General features: G+C 32.6%; 1 protein-coding gene across 2 annotated transcripts in view; it reads left to right on the forward strand.

Moving 5' to 3' along the window:
• LOC129984435 (uncharacterized) overlaps window positions 1-16,714 on the forward strand; it is a 440,548-nt gene extending 423,834 nt beyond the window's left edge. For both annotated transcript variants that reach the window (XM_056094315.1, XM_056094314.1), the window contains one exon: window positions 15,345-16,714. In XM_056094315.1, the coding sequence (XP_055950290.1) occupies window positions 15,345-15,430 (86 nt within the window). In that variant the 3' untranslated portion in view covers window positions 15,431-16,714. The remainder of the gene's footprint in view (window positions 1-15,344) is intronic.
• Window positions 16,715-19,799: the final 3,085 nt, after the last annotated feature.

Genomic DNA, 19,799 nt, shown 5'->3' on the forward strand with positions numbered 1-19,799 from the left:
ATAGTTGCACTTAATGAATGTTGAAAATTGGTCCGTAGAAAATCATTTCTTAATTTACTATTACAAAATTTGTTTAAGTACACGGTGTGCTTCTGGAAAAATGATTTTAAGAATTTTATGACTCTGATTTAATATTGATTAATATTCATCAGGAAAAATTTATTAATATTATCAACAACTTAATTCAGGAACATTTTCTTGTGAACTCTAAGAATTTGAAAGAAAGCATAAGCTCTGATTTCCTGTCAACCAAAAATTTTTAAAAAAATTACAAACGACTTTTTTTTTTCACTTTGAACTGTTTACAAATGGTGAAAAAAATACCATAGCAACAAAAATGTAATTCATGCAGAATTACTCATACTGTTGAAGAACTAATAAATGTTAAAGAACTGAAACTACTAACATAAAAGAATCAAAGTTCATTAATTTTATCAACAGGTGAATTCGAAAACATTTTCTTATGAAATATAAGAATTTGAAAGAAAATATAAGCTCTGAGTTCTTGTGAGCTAAAATTTTTAGAAAAAAATTGCAAACGATTTTTTTAAATTGAACTGTTTAAAAATGATGAAAAATATACCATAACAACAAATGTGATTCACGCAGAATAACTTATACTTTAGAAGAACATACTAAATGTTTAAGGACTGAAAGCTTTGACAAAATTGTTAAAATAATTTTGTGATTTAGAAACGATTTCTAATCACAAAATATGATAAACTAATGGATTACTACTAATTTTGTAAGCAATTTAGTGGGTAAATAATTTTTATACACCACAAATGGTTAGGAGAAAAGTTAGGCCTGATTTCCTTTTATTCGAAACTTTTGTCATTAATTACAAGTGAATTAATTGTGCTTGAATCATTAAGAATCATTAGGACGAGGAAAGTTGTTCTGTTGCTTCTTTTCTTGTAACGAATCGGTTACTATAAGAATTGGATGAACTATTTATCATCCAGTTCTATTCAAGCATTGAAATGACTTGACTCGATGACTGAAAAGAATTAAAAAATGTAAACAAAGTGTTTTTTTTATAACAAGATTAAAATTTTTTATGCATTTAGTATGAATATTACTTTTTATTATGATAATGTCGCTTTCAGCGAATAATATTACTTATAGTAATGACAACATAGTGAAACTTGGTCTGTTTAAATGTATGCAAGAAGTGATTAATATTTCCTAGAAATGTAATAGATATAAATTTAACTTTAAATAACTGCTGAAAAATAAATATTATCTTAAAATCAACGCTTCCAATTAAAGCAAATTTTCAAAGCAAGAAAGTGTTTCAAATTCCTAAATAAATCTCAGATTCGCAAGAGTTTTAGATTCGTAAGCCTGATTTTAAAAACCTATCACAAACCTCTTTACAGTTTTACAGTTAAAACAGTTTTAATAAAAATGGGGGGGGGCATACCCTCTGCTGGTCCTCCCCAAACCCCAAGAATGATCCCAGCTTGTAGCCATTTAGTTATACATTTCTTCTAAGCTATTTAATTTGTTTATGCCACTTAATTATGCTCGCCATTTAGTTATGCATTTCCGCTAGTATCGAGAATTTACAAATATATTCATTTCATGAAATACATGTAATATATGTATGTAATACATCTACATGTATGAATATGAAATTTTTATCAATTACTAAAAATTAAATCGATTTCTAAAATAAAATTTTCTGGTAGAAGATTATATATATATATATTTAATATATATAATGTTACAAACCTGTAATGTTGTTTCCCAGTACAAATAGTTTCATCGTAAGAAAGACCGTTTTATAGTGAGCTCTGTTAGGTGCTGATCGGGTACCGCGTCAGTCATCTCAGAGCGTGGCGACAAACTTGGCGACGAATTTGGTGACTAAATAGATATTACTGGAAACTTCGAGAAGTTTAGCAACTGAGATAATAGAAATCGAGATAGTCCTAATTGGTCCAGAAACTTTTCGGCCCGCCACCCGGGAACTATAAAAGGCCGGCAGTCTCAAGCCGAAATGAACCAGAATCGTAGTCAATTGGAATCGGAGTCAACCATGAACCGGAATCGTAACCAGAGACGGGAGTCGGAAGTCGTGAAACGATTCGTCGAGAGAAAAACGAAGCAACGGCGGAATAGTCCGACGAAGAACCAAAGCTATTGCTGAGTGATCTGTCTGCCGAGTGTAGGTATCTATTGTGGAACAGCAGGAGACAGTGGAGAATTTCAACCGTTTGGAGAGACCGTAGAGTAAAGCTACGAAGATTCCCTCTCCTGCTGAATTCTGTGTGGCCGCTTTGTGTGCTGTGGCTGTTATTACTACCGTTTACGACTTGTGGGCTACTGTTTGTTGTAGTGTGTTGCTTGTCTTTGTCTCGGCAGTATATATTTGTCTTCTCTGTGTTTTCGTTATCTCTTCATGTGTAATTTATCATCTTCGTGTGCAATAAACGTCGCCGTTGTTTTCTATTAAAGGACTGTTCATTTCTGCATCGACCATCAAATCTTAAAAGAACCTCAAACGGAAGTAGTAAATCCGTACCAATATATATATATATATAATGTAAATGTTACGATCAATGTGAATAATCAATTAGTATTAATACTAACCTGTCATTATTAATAATAATCAAACCGGTTAATGTTAATAATAACCGATTATTCATTGACCACTGACCTAACATAAATATTCAAAAAAGGAAATTATATTATTTTAAGACGTCCAAAAATCAAAATTTAATTTATTTCTCTTTCTTTATTTGGAATTTTATTTCGTTAAGTTTGATCTGTCGATATAATGTTAACAATATAGAAATAACCGCCAAAGAAGGCGATTATTACTAAGATTAATTTAGTTTGCTAGTAGAAATGTAATTTTAGTTTAGATTTATTAGCAAATCAAATTTAATGAGCTACATCTTGTCACAAAAAGATGACATATTAATTCTACCATATTATTTTAAACTATGCTTAAGCAATAATGATAGAACATTTCTTATGGTTAGCTATACTTTAGAGGCGACTTAATTGGTGATGCTTTTTTAGTTTAGAAACGTAGTTCTTAAATTACGCTCCGTATACAAAAAAATGTTGTTGTTGTTTCTTATGGCACTTGCCATGGACAAGTCCGCTGTTACGAACACAGCGATTTAAGCCTGTGGGGGAGCGTCTCTTGTTTTTTTATAGTAGCGCCAACTAGGGCCAAAGTATGACTTTACTACTCAAGCACCACTCATTCGCTTGCACAACCCCTTTTTCCAGAAGGGCACATTCACACATCTCACAGATAGAACAACGGAAGAACAACCATGCCCAAACTGGAACTCGAAGACGCGGGGAAGACGCGCTACCCCTATGCCAGGACGCCGCCACAAAAAAATGTTAACACCTCTATTTCGTTCATTCTGACCGGATTTTCTTATGTGGTTATTTTTACCATTTCATCCACATTAATTTCTCGTTTTTCATGATTTCAATTTTTAATTAAAACTGTTCCACTTAAATTTATTATTTTCTATTACGCATTTCTAAAAAAATAAAGTTGTCAATTAACAATTATTATTATTGAAATGTATAAACCGAGATTTCTAGCAACAAAAGTTGTCATCCCCTAACGCCAGAGAATCATAGTTAATAAATATCAAATAACTTCAGTGAGCGGAGAAAAATATGTCGATAGCACATGAAAAACAGATTTTTGGCTCAAAATTTAAAAGGCGAAATTTCTTGGTAATTGAAAGTGAACTTCCTCAGAATTTATATTCCTTAAGCTGTTCAAACAGTTCAAGAGAATATGTTCAATGTCATTTTCTTGTTCACTGGAGAGACAGTCAGGTTTATTATAAAGTCCAAATTTATTCAGTACAGCTGGGGGTGATGGTCAACAGGGTAATTAGGCGTGCTGTTATATATCTTCTCTTCTATTTTTAAGCCATATGGTAATGGAAAGAAGGGATGGAATATTTCCTGGAGCTTCTTGGTACTTGTTATTTTGATAAATTAGGTGTATATTTTGAAGCGAGACTTTTTGATAATAAGAGATTATATCTGCAACAGCATTCTGTTCAAAGTATGGTTATAACTCCACTATCCTTTATTCGAGATAGTCAATCTTTTCATTCCAAGCCATGCTTGAATGCCTTGGAGAAAATAAAAATGCAATTTTTTGGTTGAAATTTGTTTTAATAAGAGTTTTTTAACCATTCTATGAATAACTATCGAGCCAAATTTTTCAAGGGGCCAAAGTTTTCAAGACTTGAAGAATAGAAAAATTATATGTTAACAAAAGTATTTTTTTTTTCTGGAATTGAGAGTTTATCAATTGCGAGACAGATTGCTACAGATTCGGTTGTAAATATGGAATTAATAGAATGAGTTCACTAATCAAAGGATTGAGTGTTTGATATGTTTGCGTTGGAAATGTTAAATTGTGATTTAGATATGTCTATGGAGATAAAATAATCTTGAAATTCCTTATTGAGAGTTTCTTAAAAGAGAATTTTGGTGATAAAAGGAAATTGTGCCATATTTTGGTAACTGAGTTCAAAAATCAGACATTTCACAAATATGTAAGCAATCCGAAAGTGTTCCCAAATGATCATTAACAAATTTGGCTTTATATGCTTTTTACATATGTATGGAAATAGATGTTTCAGATGATCAGGGAATATTGATAGTGTTACTACATTAAGACTCAAATAAATATTCAATAACTAAGAAGATATATTGACAATTGTTATAAAATAAATTTAGAGATAATGTAACTATTTTTTACCAATTTTTTTTTAGAAATATTTAACCATTATGTGCTTACTTCAACAAAACACTTGAGATTGCACTTATTATGCAATATTTTCCTTTGTTTTATTCTTAATTAAAACCTTGATAGTCTTCACTCAGATGAATAAATTATTGTTTATGTATGTAAATGGTAACGTGTAAATTAATGACATATATGGAGTTGTACTGGTGTATGTTTTTGTAGTAAAGTGAAGAAAATCTATTTGCTAAGATAAAGTAAATTTTATGTATATACAAATGTATATTTTTTATTTAAAGGTTACAAGTCAAATTCATCAAGCTAATTGTTCTTTTTTTTACCCATGATGTCCACTTATACATGAGGAGTTTTTAATTTGTTACAAATAGTTTTTTAAAAAAATTGGGAAAACTATACTTCAGAGAAATTAGCATTAGATAAGAGAAATAGAAATCATTTTTACCCCAAACATTAAATATTCTCATAGAATGTTTGTGAGTTATCATTGTATTTTCGAAACTGAAAATATAAATTCTTTTAATTACAAATTGACTGAAAAATTAAGAGACATATTAAGTAAAATCAACATTTTATTAGACAACAGATACGATAGATTAAAAATGTGATCAATTTGTGCATTACTAAAGAATAAACGATTTATGAAAAATCCCTGTGCTTCAATAAAAGAATGAAGAATGCTTCTTCAGCAGAATTTTCGCTTTAAATTTCGACAATAAACAAGTTATTGTAAGTTGTATACAATGAAAAATTATAAAGAGCTAGAAATAACTTTTTGCAAACTCGTGCATAAATTTTCTTTCAAAATTGGCAGAAATATCTTTTTTTTTCTTACATGAAAATTTGATGACGCAATTCATTCACAAATCCAATTCAGAAGAAGAAACAATACACCACGAAATCCGAAAACAACACGCAGCTTTTACAATGGCAATTAAACCTCCAATTCCACCAGAAAACAAAATCCCTTTTGACTTCCAAACGAGATACCTCAATGGGTACTATTACATTTTAAGAGCATCTTCGAAAAGAACCAAAACAAGAATAAAAGAAACAGAGACCAAATCACTGCACTCGTCTCGTCATCAAATATCAATAACGAAAGGAAAAAAAAAAGACGCCGAAATCAAATCGGTCCATTGGAAAAAAGATCAACGCTCTCCTGAATTTGGCCGCAATCTCCTTATTTCTGGCCCGTTGATCCTTGCATTTAGACGGAAATGATTCCTCTGTTTTGGTCCAAAACATAGACGCCCGGAGCACAATCCGATTTCCGTTCTCCTAATTATTTCCCATTCAGAGCCACTGAAAACTGCAACCATCGCTGAATAGTATATTTTTTCCTTTTTTACTCCCCTTTACTTTATTTTTTTCTAATCCATCGGCCCACTCTTCTCTGGCGGCACGAAATCGGCTTTTTAATCAGCTGCCTTTTATTCTGCTTCCGTTGCTCTCTGGTATAAAAAGCCCACAAGAGGTGTGCCCAGCAGGGATGGTTAACCAGGAGGAATGACTCCAGGAATTTGATGGAAGAGGAAAAGAAGGTTGTGTTTATGGACTGGTGATGATATCACTTTCATGGGATTCCTTTCATCACAGAATAACATTCTTTTGGATACTGTTGCAAAATAACTGGAAAATTTGTGTTTTATTGTGTACAAATTTTGTGCCAAGCTGTTTTATATAGTTTGTACGTATTGTGTCAAAGGCCTTCATCTAATTACAGAATTCTGTAACTTCATATTATTGCCAGATAAAAGATTCCATATAAATAGAAAGAAAAGATCCTCAATCCTTGGTCCATTCGCAATATTATGTGTGCCTGGAAAAGCTTTGATCTTCCACTGTTTGACAGAGTTAAATTTTAATGAGCACCGTGAATGAGATGTCCTTAGAAATGCCTCAAAAATTGGTTTCTCAACAATTTCAAACTGATCGTATCCATTTCTGTGAAACGTTGTAGCCTGATATTGTCCATGTAGTAATGTCCTGCCACAGTATTTTGCTCATCCACATGACGCACTGGTACTCAAATTTCAAACTATTCCTATATAAAGATCTTCCTAATTGGTCCAAATGTGACCAAAATACTTCATTTGCGTTATCCCGTATCTCTGCTTCGAATGCAAGTAATTTTACTGTGGAGAGCACTTTTTAAAGAATTGCAATTATTGTCTATCTTTAAACCGTGAAGGATCCAGGAAAAGTCAGTTTTCGGGGCATTTCTCATTTGTATATATATATACAAATGAGAAATGCCTCGAAAATCGGCTTTTCAATGATTGCAAATTGATCGTATCCATCCTTATGAAACATTGTATCCTGACATTGTCCATGTAGAAATGTCCTTCCATAGTTAATAATACTGGTCATCCACATGAAGCATTGACACTCAAATTTCAGATTATTAATATATAAAAAGCTTCCTAATTGGTCCAATGATCAGAATACTTCAATTTTGTTACCTAATATCTTTGATTCGAATGTATGTACAATTGTGGTAAGAACGTTTTAAAGAATTGCAATTATTGACTATCTTTGGACATTGAAGGATTGTACATGGAAGTAAGAAATGCCTCGTAAACTGCCTTCTCAACAATTGAAAATTGATCGTATCCACCAACAGCGAAGCATTGTATCCTGACAGTATCCATGTAGCAAATGTCCTTTCATAGTTAGTGACAGTGGTCCTCCACATGAAGAACAAACACTCAAGTTTCAGACGATTCCTATATAAAGAGCTTCCTAATTGGTCCAAGTGTGACTAAAATACTTCAATTGTGTTTTCTCGTATCTAACTCAAATGTATGTACTTTTATTGTGGAGAGCACTTTTTAAAGAATTGCATTTATTGACTGTCTTTGAACCGTGAATGACCATATATACAAATGAGAAATGCCTCGAAAACCGACTTTTCATGATTGCGGATTTATTGTATTCATTCCCGCGAAACATTGTATCCTGACATTGTCCGTATAGCAATGTTCTGCCACAGTTATTGACAGCGGTCATCCACATGGCGCACTGATACTCAAATTTCAGGCGGTTCCTATATAAAGAACTTCTTAATTGATCCAAATGTGACCAATATACCTAAATTATGTTACCTCGTATCTCTGATTCGAAATTATGTACTTTTTTTGTGGAGAAATTTTTTGAAAAAAAATTGCATTTATTAGCTATCTTTGCCATTAGCTTGTAATTGGTTAGACATTCCGGCATAAAATGAGCTACTGCATACACATTCCAATTCACTTGTTGAATCATTGAATAATATTAAATGTACCAGTACTGTATAGCTAATGAGATTTATATTAAATAATTAAGTGCTACTATGTTATAAATGGATTATATTTTAAGTAATATTCAATTAGAACGCCTTCTGTAAATATATATATTTTTTTTTTGAAAAAGATGGAAATTTCAAAATTGATGGGGACCCTTGGAACAACCTGTACAGTGAAATTTTTTTTAAAAAAAAGACTTTCACGTAGATTATTATAGTCTTTATTAGAGATTATTATATTCCTACATATAGATATGTAAAGGTATATACTTCTGTTAAAAATAACGCTTCTCAGTGAAAGCGGAAGAGCAATTTGTTTTTTTAACCAAAATAATTATAAGTAGTAGCTTTCCGATTCCAAAAAGGAATGTTATTTCTACAACCATTTAAAATTTCCTTTATGGGTAGTATATATGCCGTACCAGCAGTCTTTTTATCTGCGCTTGCTGTCATACCATCAGGCCTAAGAACTGAACTCCCCTTAGATTGTTAATCTATAGAGGCTTTTACCTCCCTATTTTCAATAACTTGCCTTATTGTCTTACCATATGCACAATACTGAGTTATTGCTATTAAGAAAAGACAAGAATAGTTAAGGTACTAGTCGGTTTTAATAGTGAACCAAAAGCGCCAAGAAAAAATTTCCCAAAATTACAAAAATATACTCACGTGCATCTGGGTGTGTGCGCACGTGTGTGTGTGTGCATGCGTACTTGCATGCTGTGCATGTGTGTGTATGCGTGCGTGTATAAATGTCGATCAAACCATGTGCGAATCACATGTTGCCAAATGAAATGGCCAAATTGGCGAAATTTTTTCTTGGCGCCATTTCATCGCCGTTACAACCGAGAAGTACCTAGTAAACTTAAGAAAAATCGTAAGGATCGACTCCTCACCCGCTTCCCCAATGACTTAAATTTCAGATAACGCCTTTTATATCAATCCATGATTGAAAAATAATTAAATACTGCCAACAAAAATCCGTGAACTTTTATTTATTTTATTTTAAGGAGAAGAATCGACATAATTCGACTTTTTAATCAATTATTCGATTGAAACTTGGTATGAAAAGTTAGATTTTAAATATAATATATTGTAAAGGTATTGGCTAACTATAATAGATAATTAGAACGATGTTTCTAAGTCAGAAGTCGTAATAAAAATCCACTGAACGGTTCGATGATCTTGATAGAATAACTTGTCTAGTAGTTAGAACTGACTATAAGAATGGTTTTCGAAGGAAAAAAAACAATATTATGCTTAAATTGTATTCACCAATTTTCAACTGAAAAATAAAAAAAAAAGTTTTCCAAACATATATAACAATAATGTATTCTTCAAAAGAAAGCGGGAAAAGGCTCATAAAAAAGTATAAAACAAGAACAGAGTAAAAAAATGGCCCTGCAGTAGTCGCTCGGCGTTCACGAGCTATTTCACTGCCGATCGAGCGTCGGCGTTTTTTATAATGCGGTACTTAAACCGGCGAGTTAAGTTTATGGTAATTAAATGTAACAACAAATTAAGGCTTCGAACGAGGGTTTGAAGAGAAAAAAAATGACGGAGCAAATAATTCGAGTTATTCCCGTGTCCCCCGGCGCCGCGAGTCATGTTAATCGAGCGCCGCGGCTTCCTAATTAAAGTTGAAAGGAATTATAAAAAAAAAGAAACGAATATAAAAAAAATTCGTTTCTTTCGTTTTGGAATTTTAAGGGAAAAATCTGAAGAGAGAAAAAAAAATGGCGCTGAGAGAAATGTAAATGGTTCTTTTTTTTTTTTTTTTTTTTTTGCCTTCTCCATTTACATTTATGGTAAAGGCCAGAAAGAAGAGGGAGGACGAGGTCATGCGATGCTCGCGCCCCCTTTTTCTGCGGGATCTCTTAATTAGCAGCAGACTTCTTTCCTTTCAGCGTATTAAAACGGTAATTACATTATTTGATAATTACAGACGGTGGCCGCTTTGTTCGAAAAGCTCTTTGTTTGCCAACTTGGCTGTTTCGATCGGACCAATTCCTGTTTCAGTTGAGGAAGGAAGGGAAGAGAAAAAAAACGAATAAATAATAATGAAAAAGAAGTGAAAAAAGAAGAAGAAACGAAATCGAATCGGCGGAATTTCTTTGCGGTTAGCTCAGGAAGCTCATTCTTCCGAATAAACAACTCTATAGATCACAAAAGGCGCCTCTACTCTCATACGCTCTATGTTTTTTCTGCCATGGTGACGGACCAATCATATTCGTCCGCTTATTCTTCCGCGATTGCCATGAGACCGCTTTTCCTCCGTTAGAATAAAACAAAAGAAATAAAACTCACCCTTTAAGTGGTTTGAAATTGTGTATTTACGCATTCAAGCAAACGTGAAAGAAGTATTTAATTACTGCCAGGCCACTAATAACAGTATTAATTCAATTATAAAAGCTCAAATAAATGCGTACAGCATGCGGGGAAAGGTTGGCTTGTTCTTTGCTTAAGACATGCTTTCTTTTTGGGAAAAGAGTTGAAAATTTATTTCTGAATTTCGTCAGACACGCGCGGGATTTTTCCTTTCTTTTGCTTTTCCTTCCTGGAAAAGCCTCGAAGCAATATACTTTGAAAAATCCAATTATTACTCGGCCTTATGAATAATAAAAGTAAATAAAAGACATTTTGCTCATTTTGCGTTGAGATGCTTAAGTGAATTAACGCATTTTCTTCCGATTTTTATGATGTGATAGAATAAGTTGGCATGCACTAGAGAGAAAGAACAAAAATTCGCCGGTGAATATTAATAATTTTTTTTTCTCAACGAAACAATAAATTGATCTAATTCAAAGTGCATAAATAAATCCACTTTATTTCTTTTTCTTCCATCGAAATTGTGTAACGAGAAAATTTTTGTAGCCGTTAGTCCTCTGAATTGAGAATTATAATGGTTAGTTTAGTTAGGATTATTAATTAACTTTTTAATGTAGCAAAATTGATTACAAACTTTTAATATGAAGGGTCAAATCTTATTTTGCAAATCTGTATTCTTACGTTTAAAATTCAACGTGTAAACGTGAAGAAACGTGTAATAGAACAGGTCACGATGAATATTTTGATGCATAATATAGGGGGTCCCCGAATATAGCGTCATAGTCTAATTAAAATGTGAAACTTGTGTTATGAAAACTTGAAGAAATGAGGGGGAAAAACATGTGAAAATCAATGTTTATTGAGAACTTTCAATACAATAAATTTTCGAAATGTCGGCCGTTCGAACAAATGACATGGCGAAGTCTGGAATCGAAGTTCGCAATTGTTTTCTGCAGAACCTCTGTCCCAATATTCTTAATCTCCGTTTCAATTGCTGCTGTCAAATAGTCCAATGTTGAGGGCTATGTGATTGTCCCTTTCAGACGTTCCCATAAAAAAAGCCGTATGGGTTAAGAGAGTAAGGTGGTCGTTCTATATCATTGCCTGTTCTCGTAATGGAATCCAACCCGATCGGTCTTCTTGCCTTACACCCAACTCGGGTAGCCTGACGTCTCGTGGGATGGAACTTTCCAACCCGATCAGTCTATTATGAAAATGTTCTGCTAAGAGATTGGATTTTTGCTGAATGCAGTGAGGTGTAGTACAATTTTGCATAAACCAGTAATCGTTAGTTTTGCATATGCCATGCAAAAATGGGATGTAAACACGACGCTTAATTGAATATTTGCTCATTTCGGAACTACAACGATTACGTATAGTACATAGTAATTTCTTAGTGACTAACGCGCAACTCATTCTCATCAAAACAGTTTTCTAACCTTATATGCCACGGCGGGAATTTGCATATTCACTTGCAGATGCACTTTTCCTCTCATTGGCTGCCACAAATTTGCATAATCACCTGGGGAAACCTCTATGTTGTGAAATCGTCATCTGCATCTTAATTTGGAAAACAAATGGTCGAATTCTTAATGAACGTTCTTCGCGCAATTAGGCTAAGATGCTATATTTGGGGACTCCTTATGTTATACATCAAAATACTCGACGTGTTTTGTCCCAATCTGTAAATAAAAGACGTTGCATATCTTATGGGACATCCTGTTTGCGTGTTTTTTCCATCATTGATTCCTAATTGCTGTCTATTTTGGCAAAACTTTGTACAGAAATTACTCATTGGCCAGCGAAAAATATTATAAACGTAAAACCAACTCCAGCCCTATCCCTTATTGTGGAGACTGAGGAAGGAGATTGTATTATGTAAAACGCTAACATACGTGCCAAAGAAATCGCTTTTATTACTTATTGTCAAATGATAACAGTCAAATGTAAACAAGACATCGTACGAATTTCTGAATAATTCACTGAAAGTTTTTACATCGCTTATCTTAGCTAATTAATGAAGTTAAAAAATATTAAGAGAAATGTTCTGGAAAAGGTTCGCCGTGTCACCAAAAAAATCTATTCAATCAGAGGAAAGAAAATATAAAAGAAATTAAGAAATTTGCTTTAAACAGAAATCGAGCAGGAAAATAGGCTTAACAAGTGGGTAATCGTTAAGAGTTAATGGAAATTGGTCATATATTTCAAAACAATTATATTACAGAAACAATCTTTGTATTATCTTAAAACTAAAAAAAAATACCTTTTTAATGATATCAGTTTATTTTCTATATAATTTTTTTCTTAAATTTAATACTATTTGTAATTTAATTTGATCTTTTAAAATGCTATAATGGAATTCAAATTCGTCCATTAAAACATTCAAACGAGTGCTTTTGCCTATCATTGGTTCCGTTGTAGGATTAATATATGCACTTTAATATGTACATTTTAATATATATACACCTTTAGAGATTCAATTGATTTCATATTTTTCAGTCATACGAAATCCAAGATGAATTTTCTTTACAATTCATATTAACCATTTAAGTACCTAAAAGCTCAATAATCTGAGGAGCAAGCTGGTCGCCAAAGGTAGCTTGTATATCTAAAACAAATAGACCAAAACGAACATACAAAATAAATATAAAATATAAATAATCCAAATATAAAAATATCCAAAACAAATGGAATGCCATATATCTAAAACATATAAAATAGGAATCACATGTTTCAGCATGTCGAATTAAAATTAGAGTGAAGTGAAATATTGTTTCATCAATTCCTCAAGATTATGTCTATTTCTAAATACCTTATATTAGCTGTCAAAATTCAAGTCCGGGGAAAATTAAATCAGAATATATGCTTGATGTGGTGTCCAGGACATCCATAGATACATTGGAATGAAAAGACGGACGTATACTCGCAAAATTGGTCACGGAGTCGCACCCATTGCTGGAATGGATTGCTTCTGAGGATTTAATTTCGCATTATCAGGAAACCGAATCAAAATTTTAAAAATAGCAAATATCAAGAATCTATTGGCGATGTTCCCACCATGTTTTCCTTTAAGCCATGGCTCAAAAATAGAAGAGAAGATATTTAATGTATTTTAACCCAAATGATTATAACTCCAGCTCTGTTGAATGGATTTGGTCTACACAATTATCCTCACTGCCAAGTTTGTAACCATGAAAATAACATTGAACATATTTTGTTTTGCACCAAATACACAGCTCATAGGTCAAATCTTTTTTCAAAACTTAATGGCGATCTTCATTCTTGTTCTTCATTCAAAACGTTTATTCAAAAAGTGGTTTCTACTAAGCAGTATCTTCGGATCCTTCTTCTATCTCTGAAGTTTTTTAACATCTATTTAATGAACTCTTTTGACATTTGGGGATAACGGCCTTTGTAGCCAAAATCCCATTCTCATCCCATTTCAATCAATCTCCAAATACCCATATCTAGCTAAAGTGGAGAGCTGTCTTTTAAATGCATATTTTAGGACAAATGGTTGAATTTTTATGAAATTTTACCCATATGTGAGATTAAAAACGTCATGGGATTAATTCATCTTCTTTCATCAAATCCTCAGAATGATAGTTATTTTCAAACCATTCCCTTATGAGCAAAGTGGGGATAAGTTGTGCATGTATTTTCACGGATTGCAATGTGACCACTGCTTCATAAGTATGTATGATTCTATGCTTTTGGTTAAGAAAAATACTATATTAATCTATATCATCTTTTTGATTGGTGTATATCTGTATGATTTTTTTATTGTTACTTTCTCATTCGTATTACCTTATTCATGGTCCGTGTTGCCTCATTATTTTGATAAGCATTCGTTTATTTCCTGTTATGTAATTATACATGTGTACAACCGAACACCCCCTCCACTACTGAAAGAAGCAGTATCGACAGGATTTGTTAATATAATTATACTGATATTTCAATAGTACAATGGAAAGTGACAATAGGGTGTTAACCCTTTGTGACGGGTGTGTCATATATGCATCACCAGCGAATGTCTCTACCACCCGTGCATTTCTGGAAATCGAACTCATGGGGCATTGATGCATATGTGCATTTTAAACTGGAACAGTTTTTAAACGCCACTAGATGGCTCCCTGTGTCCCTTACTTTTGACGTAAATATAGTTTTAATATCCTGACCTTCAATTTGCTCATATTCAGCCTTTGGTATATCACTCATCAGCTGTTGCGGGGGAGGAGGGGGGGGTACGATTTATATAAATAAACAGAGCTGGGTTGTGTAACTTTCCACTTGAAAGAATCATTCTCGTTCTGAATTCTTTTCTTCTTCTTCTTCTTTTTTCTGTTATTACTGTGTAACAGTAACTAGTTTTTTTTTTGGTTTTACCGTCAGTTCTGTTTATTTTGCTTAGCTTTCAGTTACATTTAGCACTTTGCTTAGCTTTCAGTTACATTTAGCACTTTGCTTAGCTTTCAGTTACATTTAGCACTTTGCTTAGCTTTCAGTTACATTTAGCACACTTCTCTTTTTATTACGGAAAGCCTTGGTTTCGGTTTATTACGGCAAGAAAACCAATTTGTCTGATGAAGAATGTGCTCATATTATCTAAAAAGATAGCAAAAATGACGACATTAAGACTTAGACTTTATTTTTTGGGAGTTTTTTTTTTTCAAAGTTAGGCTTAGCGACCCCCGTCCTGTGGGATTATTCCTTTCGTGTGCTCTCCGTCCCTTGTGTGCGTCTAGATTAGAGGCCACCCGTCCCGAAAGGATTTTAATTTAACACATGAGGGGTTGCGTGGATTTTTTTTTTTCGTCACAAATATGGCAGAGAGGGGAGAGGTGCCCACATTGGAATTGCCAACTGTAATCATTATCATCACTATTATAATTCTTATGTTTATATGTATTTTTCATATTGGCTAGTATTTGATGGTATTTTAATGATTACTTTGTTCTCCTTCAGAATTCGCTCAGGATTCAGCGGACAAGGGTCGATTGAGGCGTAGCGTTTTGGTCGCATCTGGATTCCTCATCGCCTTCCTGTGGTGACCGGTCATCCCATCCATCCTCACACTGTGATAGTCATCCGTTCCTAACGCGCCGGAAGAGAGACACCGGAAGAAGTGGACATGGACAACCGACCCTCTCTCACTCCCCTTCCGGGGAATGTTTTCTTCCCACCCTCTCGAAATCTGGCTGCGAAGGACGGACGGACGACCCCCCTGCATCGAACGCTCATCATCGTCATTCCTCACACGATATTTCAATAGCAAACCAATCCTTCGACCCCTCTGGAAACTCCAAGAAGATTGATCGAGGTTCATACAAGTAAACATCGCGAGGAATTGATGAATACCAAATGATGTGGCCTCTAACAATTAGAGGACCATAGATTATGGATCTGGATGCTTATCGACAAAATCTTGCTTGGTTTCTTCAGAGGATACTACACTTCGAAATATAATAATATATTACCACCAGTGGACACTGGACGTTGTATGATATAAAAAAGCTATTGTTATTATGTCGCCGAATTGTAAGGAGAATATCGCCAAAATAATTGATTTTTCTTTTAGATGCTGTATTGTACAGTTCAAGAATTCATGGTGTTTGTGTGTGTGCATGAAAAAGTGAGAAAATGGGATTTGATCTAAGAAATATTATGAATGATATCATTTTGGATGTATATTAATAGTCTCGGTGAGAAAAGACTTGGGATTCAGAAACTGGTCGCTTATTATAAACTATTTTTATTTTCTGTGCCAATCTAACCACTTGTTTTTATTATTTTCCGATATTCTATTTTGGCGGGGGAAAATTATTTAAAGAACGAATTTCTAAAGATTCTTCTATGACCAAGCGACTTTCATGTGCTTTAATCTATAAATTTTTATTTTTTGATGTTATTTTTTTTTCTTCTATGCAATTATCGGTATAACTGTCTAGAATAAAGACATTTAATGAATTCATAGAAAAGGTAAAATGAACTCATTTAAAATTTCGATTAATATCTTTTAAGCCTTTTTAGTAAAAAGTTATGCATGTAAATTGGCAATCCAACAATGGATAAACTGCAAATTACGGTGTAATTCTAAAGCGTTGATGACCGAAATGGTTAAATAAATAATTATTCATTTAAAGATTAAAAAAAACCTCTTGGAACAGTAAATGCCTTTTAAGTTTTTTTTTCAGTATTATTTAGTTCTGATAGTTTAAGACATACCAAGTTTTGTTCCTTTTCTTAAGGTAGGGGCTTACAATTTTCATTTTGCTTACGATTTTAAAATAACTTTTGCTTAATCTATTTTAGAAAAAAAAATCCATTTCATTTCATTCGCGTACATATTGAAATAGATGAAAAAATTTGTTATCAAGAGCAGTTTTTTTTAGATTTTAATTTTTAATTTTAATTCCATAAGAAAACAAAAACATTTTCATATTGTAATATATTATTACAATCCAAACTTATATTTGCCAAGATAATATATTTTAATGTTAATAATATTAAGGTAATCACTTATGAATGCGAGAAAACATAAAACTTGAAAAAAGCGAAAACGCTGCTTGTGAGTCTAAATTTTTATAGACGCAATTTAAGGCATGAATTTTCTTTTACCTGTTGCTTTGAATTTTCCCGGTATTTTCTTTAAAAACAGGCAAAAAGTGATAATCTTTTATTACTATATTCATATCTAACTTGAAATATGGTGTTATTTTTAAAATCTTTGGTTTACCCATTAGTATTTTACTCCACAGTTCCATGCTTCAATTCTTAGGTTTATGTTGATTTTTTATGAAATAAAGTAGTAGCATGTTTAATAATAATTGAACCCTTTAGCAAATATCAAAAATAAAGTTTTAAAAAGGAAACACCAAACTCTTTTTCTCAGTTTAAAAACCAGTTTGAGATTTACTCTAAATATTTTGAATTTAAATGAAGAAAACAGTTTTAGCAAAATTATGTTGTTGTTGTACATCTCCGAGAACAGCAAAGCTGTATCAAGTCCATGAAATTGTGCATCCTGAAAAAGTCCAATTCTAACAATGGATTGCCCATAAGATCCTGCTTGGAAAAGCCCAGACAAATAAAAAGCCTCTTCCGTAAAACAACTGGAACATACTTCAAAACGCTTAGAACCCTCAAAATATTTCATAGTTTCAAGATCAACACTGGGGAAGCGAGTAAGAGTAATCTGATCCTGCGTACCACGATCAAGAATCAGAGAATCCCCTGGACGACTACTCTTATACCAGAGTAATATTATCACATATTTAGGTGTTAAAGTAGTTGATTATATAAAATGATTAATTTTATGTTAGTTAAAAATCTCTAATATTAAAACCCAATGAATTCTCTCTTACTTACACCTTTCTTAACTTTGCGAAAAATCGGAGTATAAATTGATTAAATATTACTGAAAATATAAATATATGAATATTATATCAGTTACAAATAAGTTAAAAAATGCTTCCGATTTCTTGGAATTCGATTTTTTTACGCTTGAGAATTGTTTTCGAAACAGGATTTCACTGCACTTCTGAAACTATTCACTGTAAGTCCTATTTCGACTCGAAAATTAGCGGCGCAACTTTCATTTGTAATAATAACATATATATATAACGCTAACGGATATAACGCCTTGTTTATTAAAAATTATCCAGACGGAGTTCTATCTCTTTAAAATTCTAGTATACATTCATAACAGGCATGGTTTGGGTTTAGATTGTCATGTATTGAAATGGAATGGAATATGCATTTTGAAAAGTATCTTTGTCAAAATTTACCACTATGCCATAGTTTTGATTTAAAAATAATATACTGTAATTCATGTATCTACCTTGTGGAAATTTTAAGTTATCACGCTCATATGTATTTATGGATTGTGAATCAACTACAGATGATCAGATACAAATCTATTCAGATCAACAATTTTGCCATTAAGACCAAATACCAAATCTCATCTATCTAATTTACTGGAGTCGTGAGTTATCATTCGCCCACAAACAAGAATAGGTACACAAATATAATTCTAAACAACCTTTTCATATTTTAAGAGGTCTACAAACGTGGAAATTTATCAAAATTCGTACGTTGAATTCTTTTCAAAAGAATCATTTGACTGTCCATAATTCATATACTAGAAAGTAATACTATGAAGAAGCGGTAGTTAATGTTAAATAGAAACAGAGTTTAATTTTAAAAGTTACTAAGAGAATATTCTAATAGATTGTGTTTGAGACTAATTGATTTTATTAGCAATCTTTATTTACAAATATTAAAATAATTTGAAAGAAAATCATGCTGAGGCGTCCCAGAAGTCGAGAACCCATATAGTATCATGACCCATAGCTTGAAAAAGTCAAATCTTCTTGATTGTAATGTAAGATGAATATAAAACGAACTACTTGATTTCCCTTATGCTCTCGGTGATTTGTAATGTTTAATGTGAAAGGGCGAAATAGCTGCAATGAAAATAGACAAATTGATTTCATTAGCAATCATTATTTACAAATATTAAAATAATTTGAAAGAAAATCATGCTGAGGCGTCCCAGAAGTCGAGAACCCATATAGTATCATGACCCATAGCTTGAAAAAGTCAAATCTTCTTGATTGGAATGTAAGATGAATATAAAACGAACTACTTGATTGCCCATATGCTCTCGGTGATTTGTAATGTTTAATGTGAAAGGGCGAAATAGCTGCAATGAAAATAGACAAATTGATTTCATTAGCAATCATTATTTACAAATATTAAAATAATTTGAAAGAAAATCATGCTGAGGCGTCCTAGAATTCGAGAACCCATATAGTGTCATGACCCATAGCTTGAAAAAGTCAAATATTCTTGATTGGAATGTAAGATGAATATAAAACGAACTACCTGACTGCCTTTCATGCTCTCGGTGATTTGTAATGTTTAATGTGAAAGGGCGAAATACCTGCAATGAAAATAGACAAATTGATTTTATTAGCAATCATTATTTACAAATATTAAAATAATTTGAAAGAAAATCCTGCTGAGGCGTCGCAGAAATCGAGAACCCGTATAGTGTTATGACCCATAGCTTGAAAAGTCAAATCTTCTTGATTGGAATGTAAGATGAATATAAAATGAACTACCTGACTGCCCTTATGCTCTCGATGATTTGTAATGTTTAATGTGAAAGGGCGAAATAGCTGCAATGAAAATAGACAAATTATTAATTAAATATTCTAAAAAGCAAAGTGAAATCATGTTGCAAAATATTGAATACTATTGATTTTTTTTCAGTTTATTCACATTTTAATTATTTTCCAACTCCTGTGCGTAGTATTCGAATTTGAAAAAAAAAATTACGAAAGAATTTTTATTTACAGCCATTAAAATTTAATTATTCGAACAGCCCGTTTATCGAGAAATTAACAATTAAAATTT

The sequence above is a fragment of the Argiope bruennichi genome, chromosome 9 (assembly GCF_947563725.1).
Source record: "Argiope bruennichi chromosome 9, qqArgBrue1.1, whole genome shotgun sequence".
Taxonomy (NCBI): Eukaryota; Metazoa; Arthropoda; class Arachnida; order Araneae; family Araneidae; genus Argiope; species Argiope bruennichi.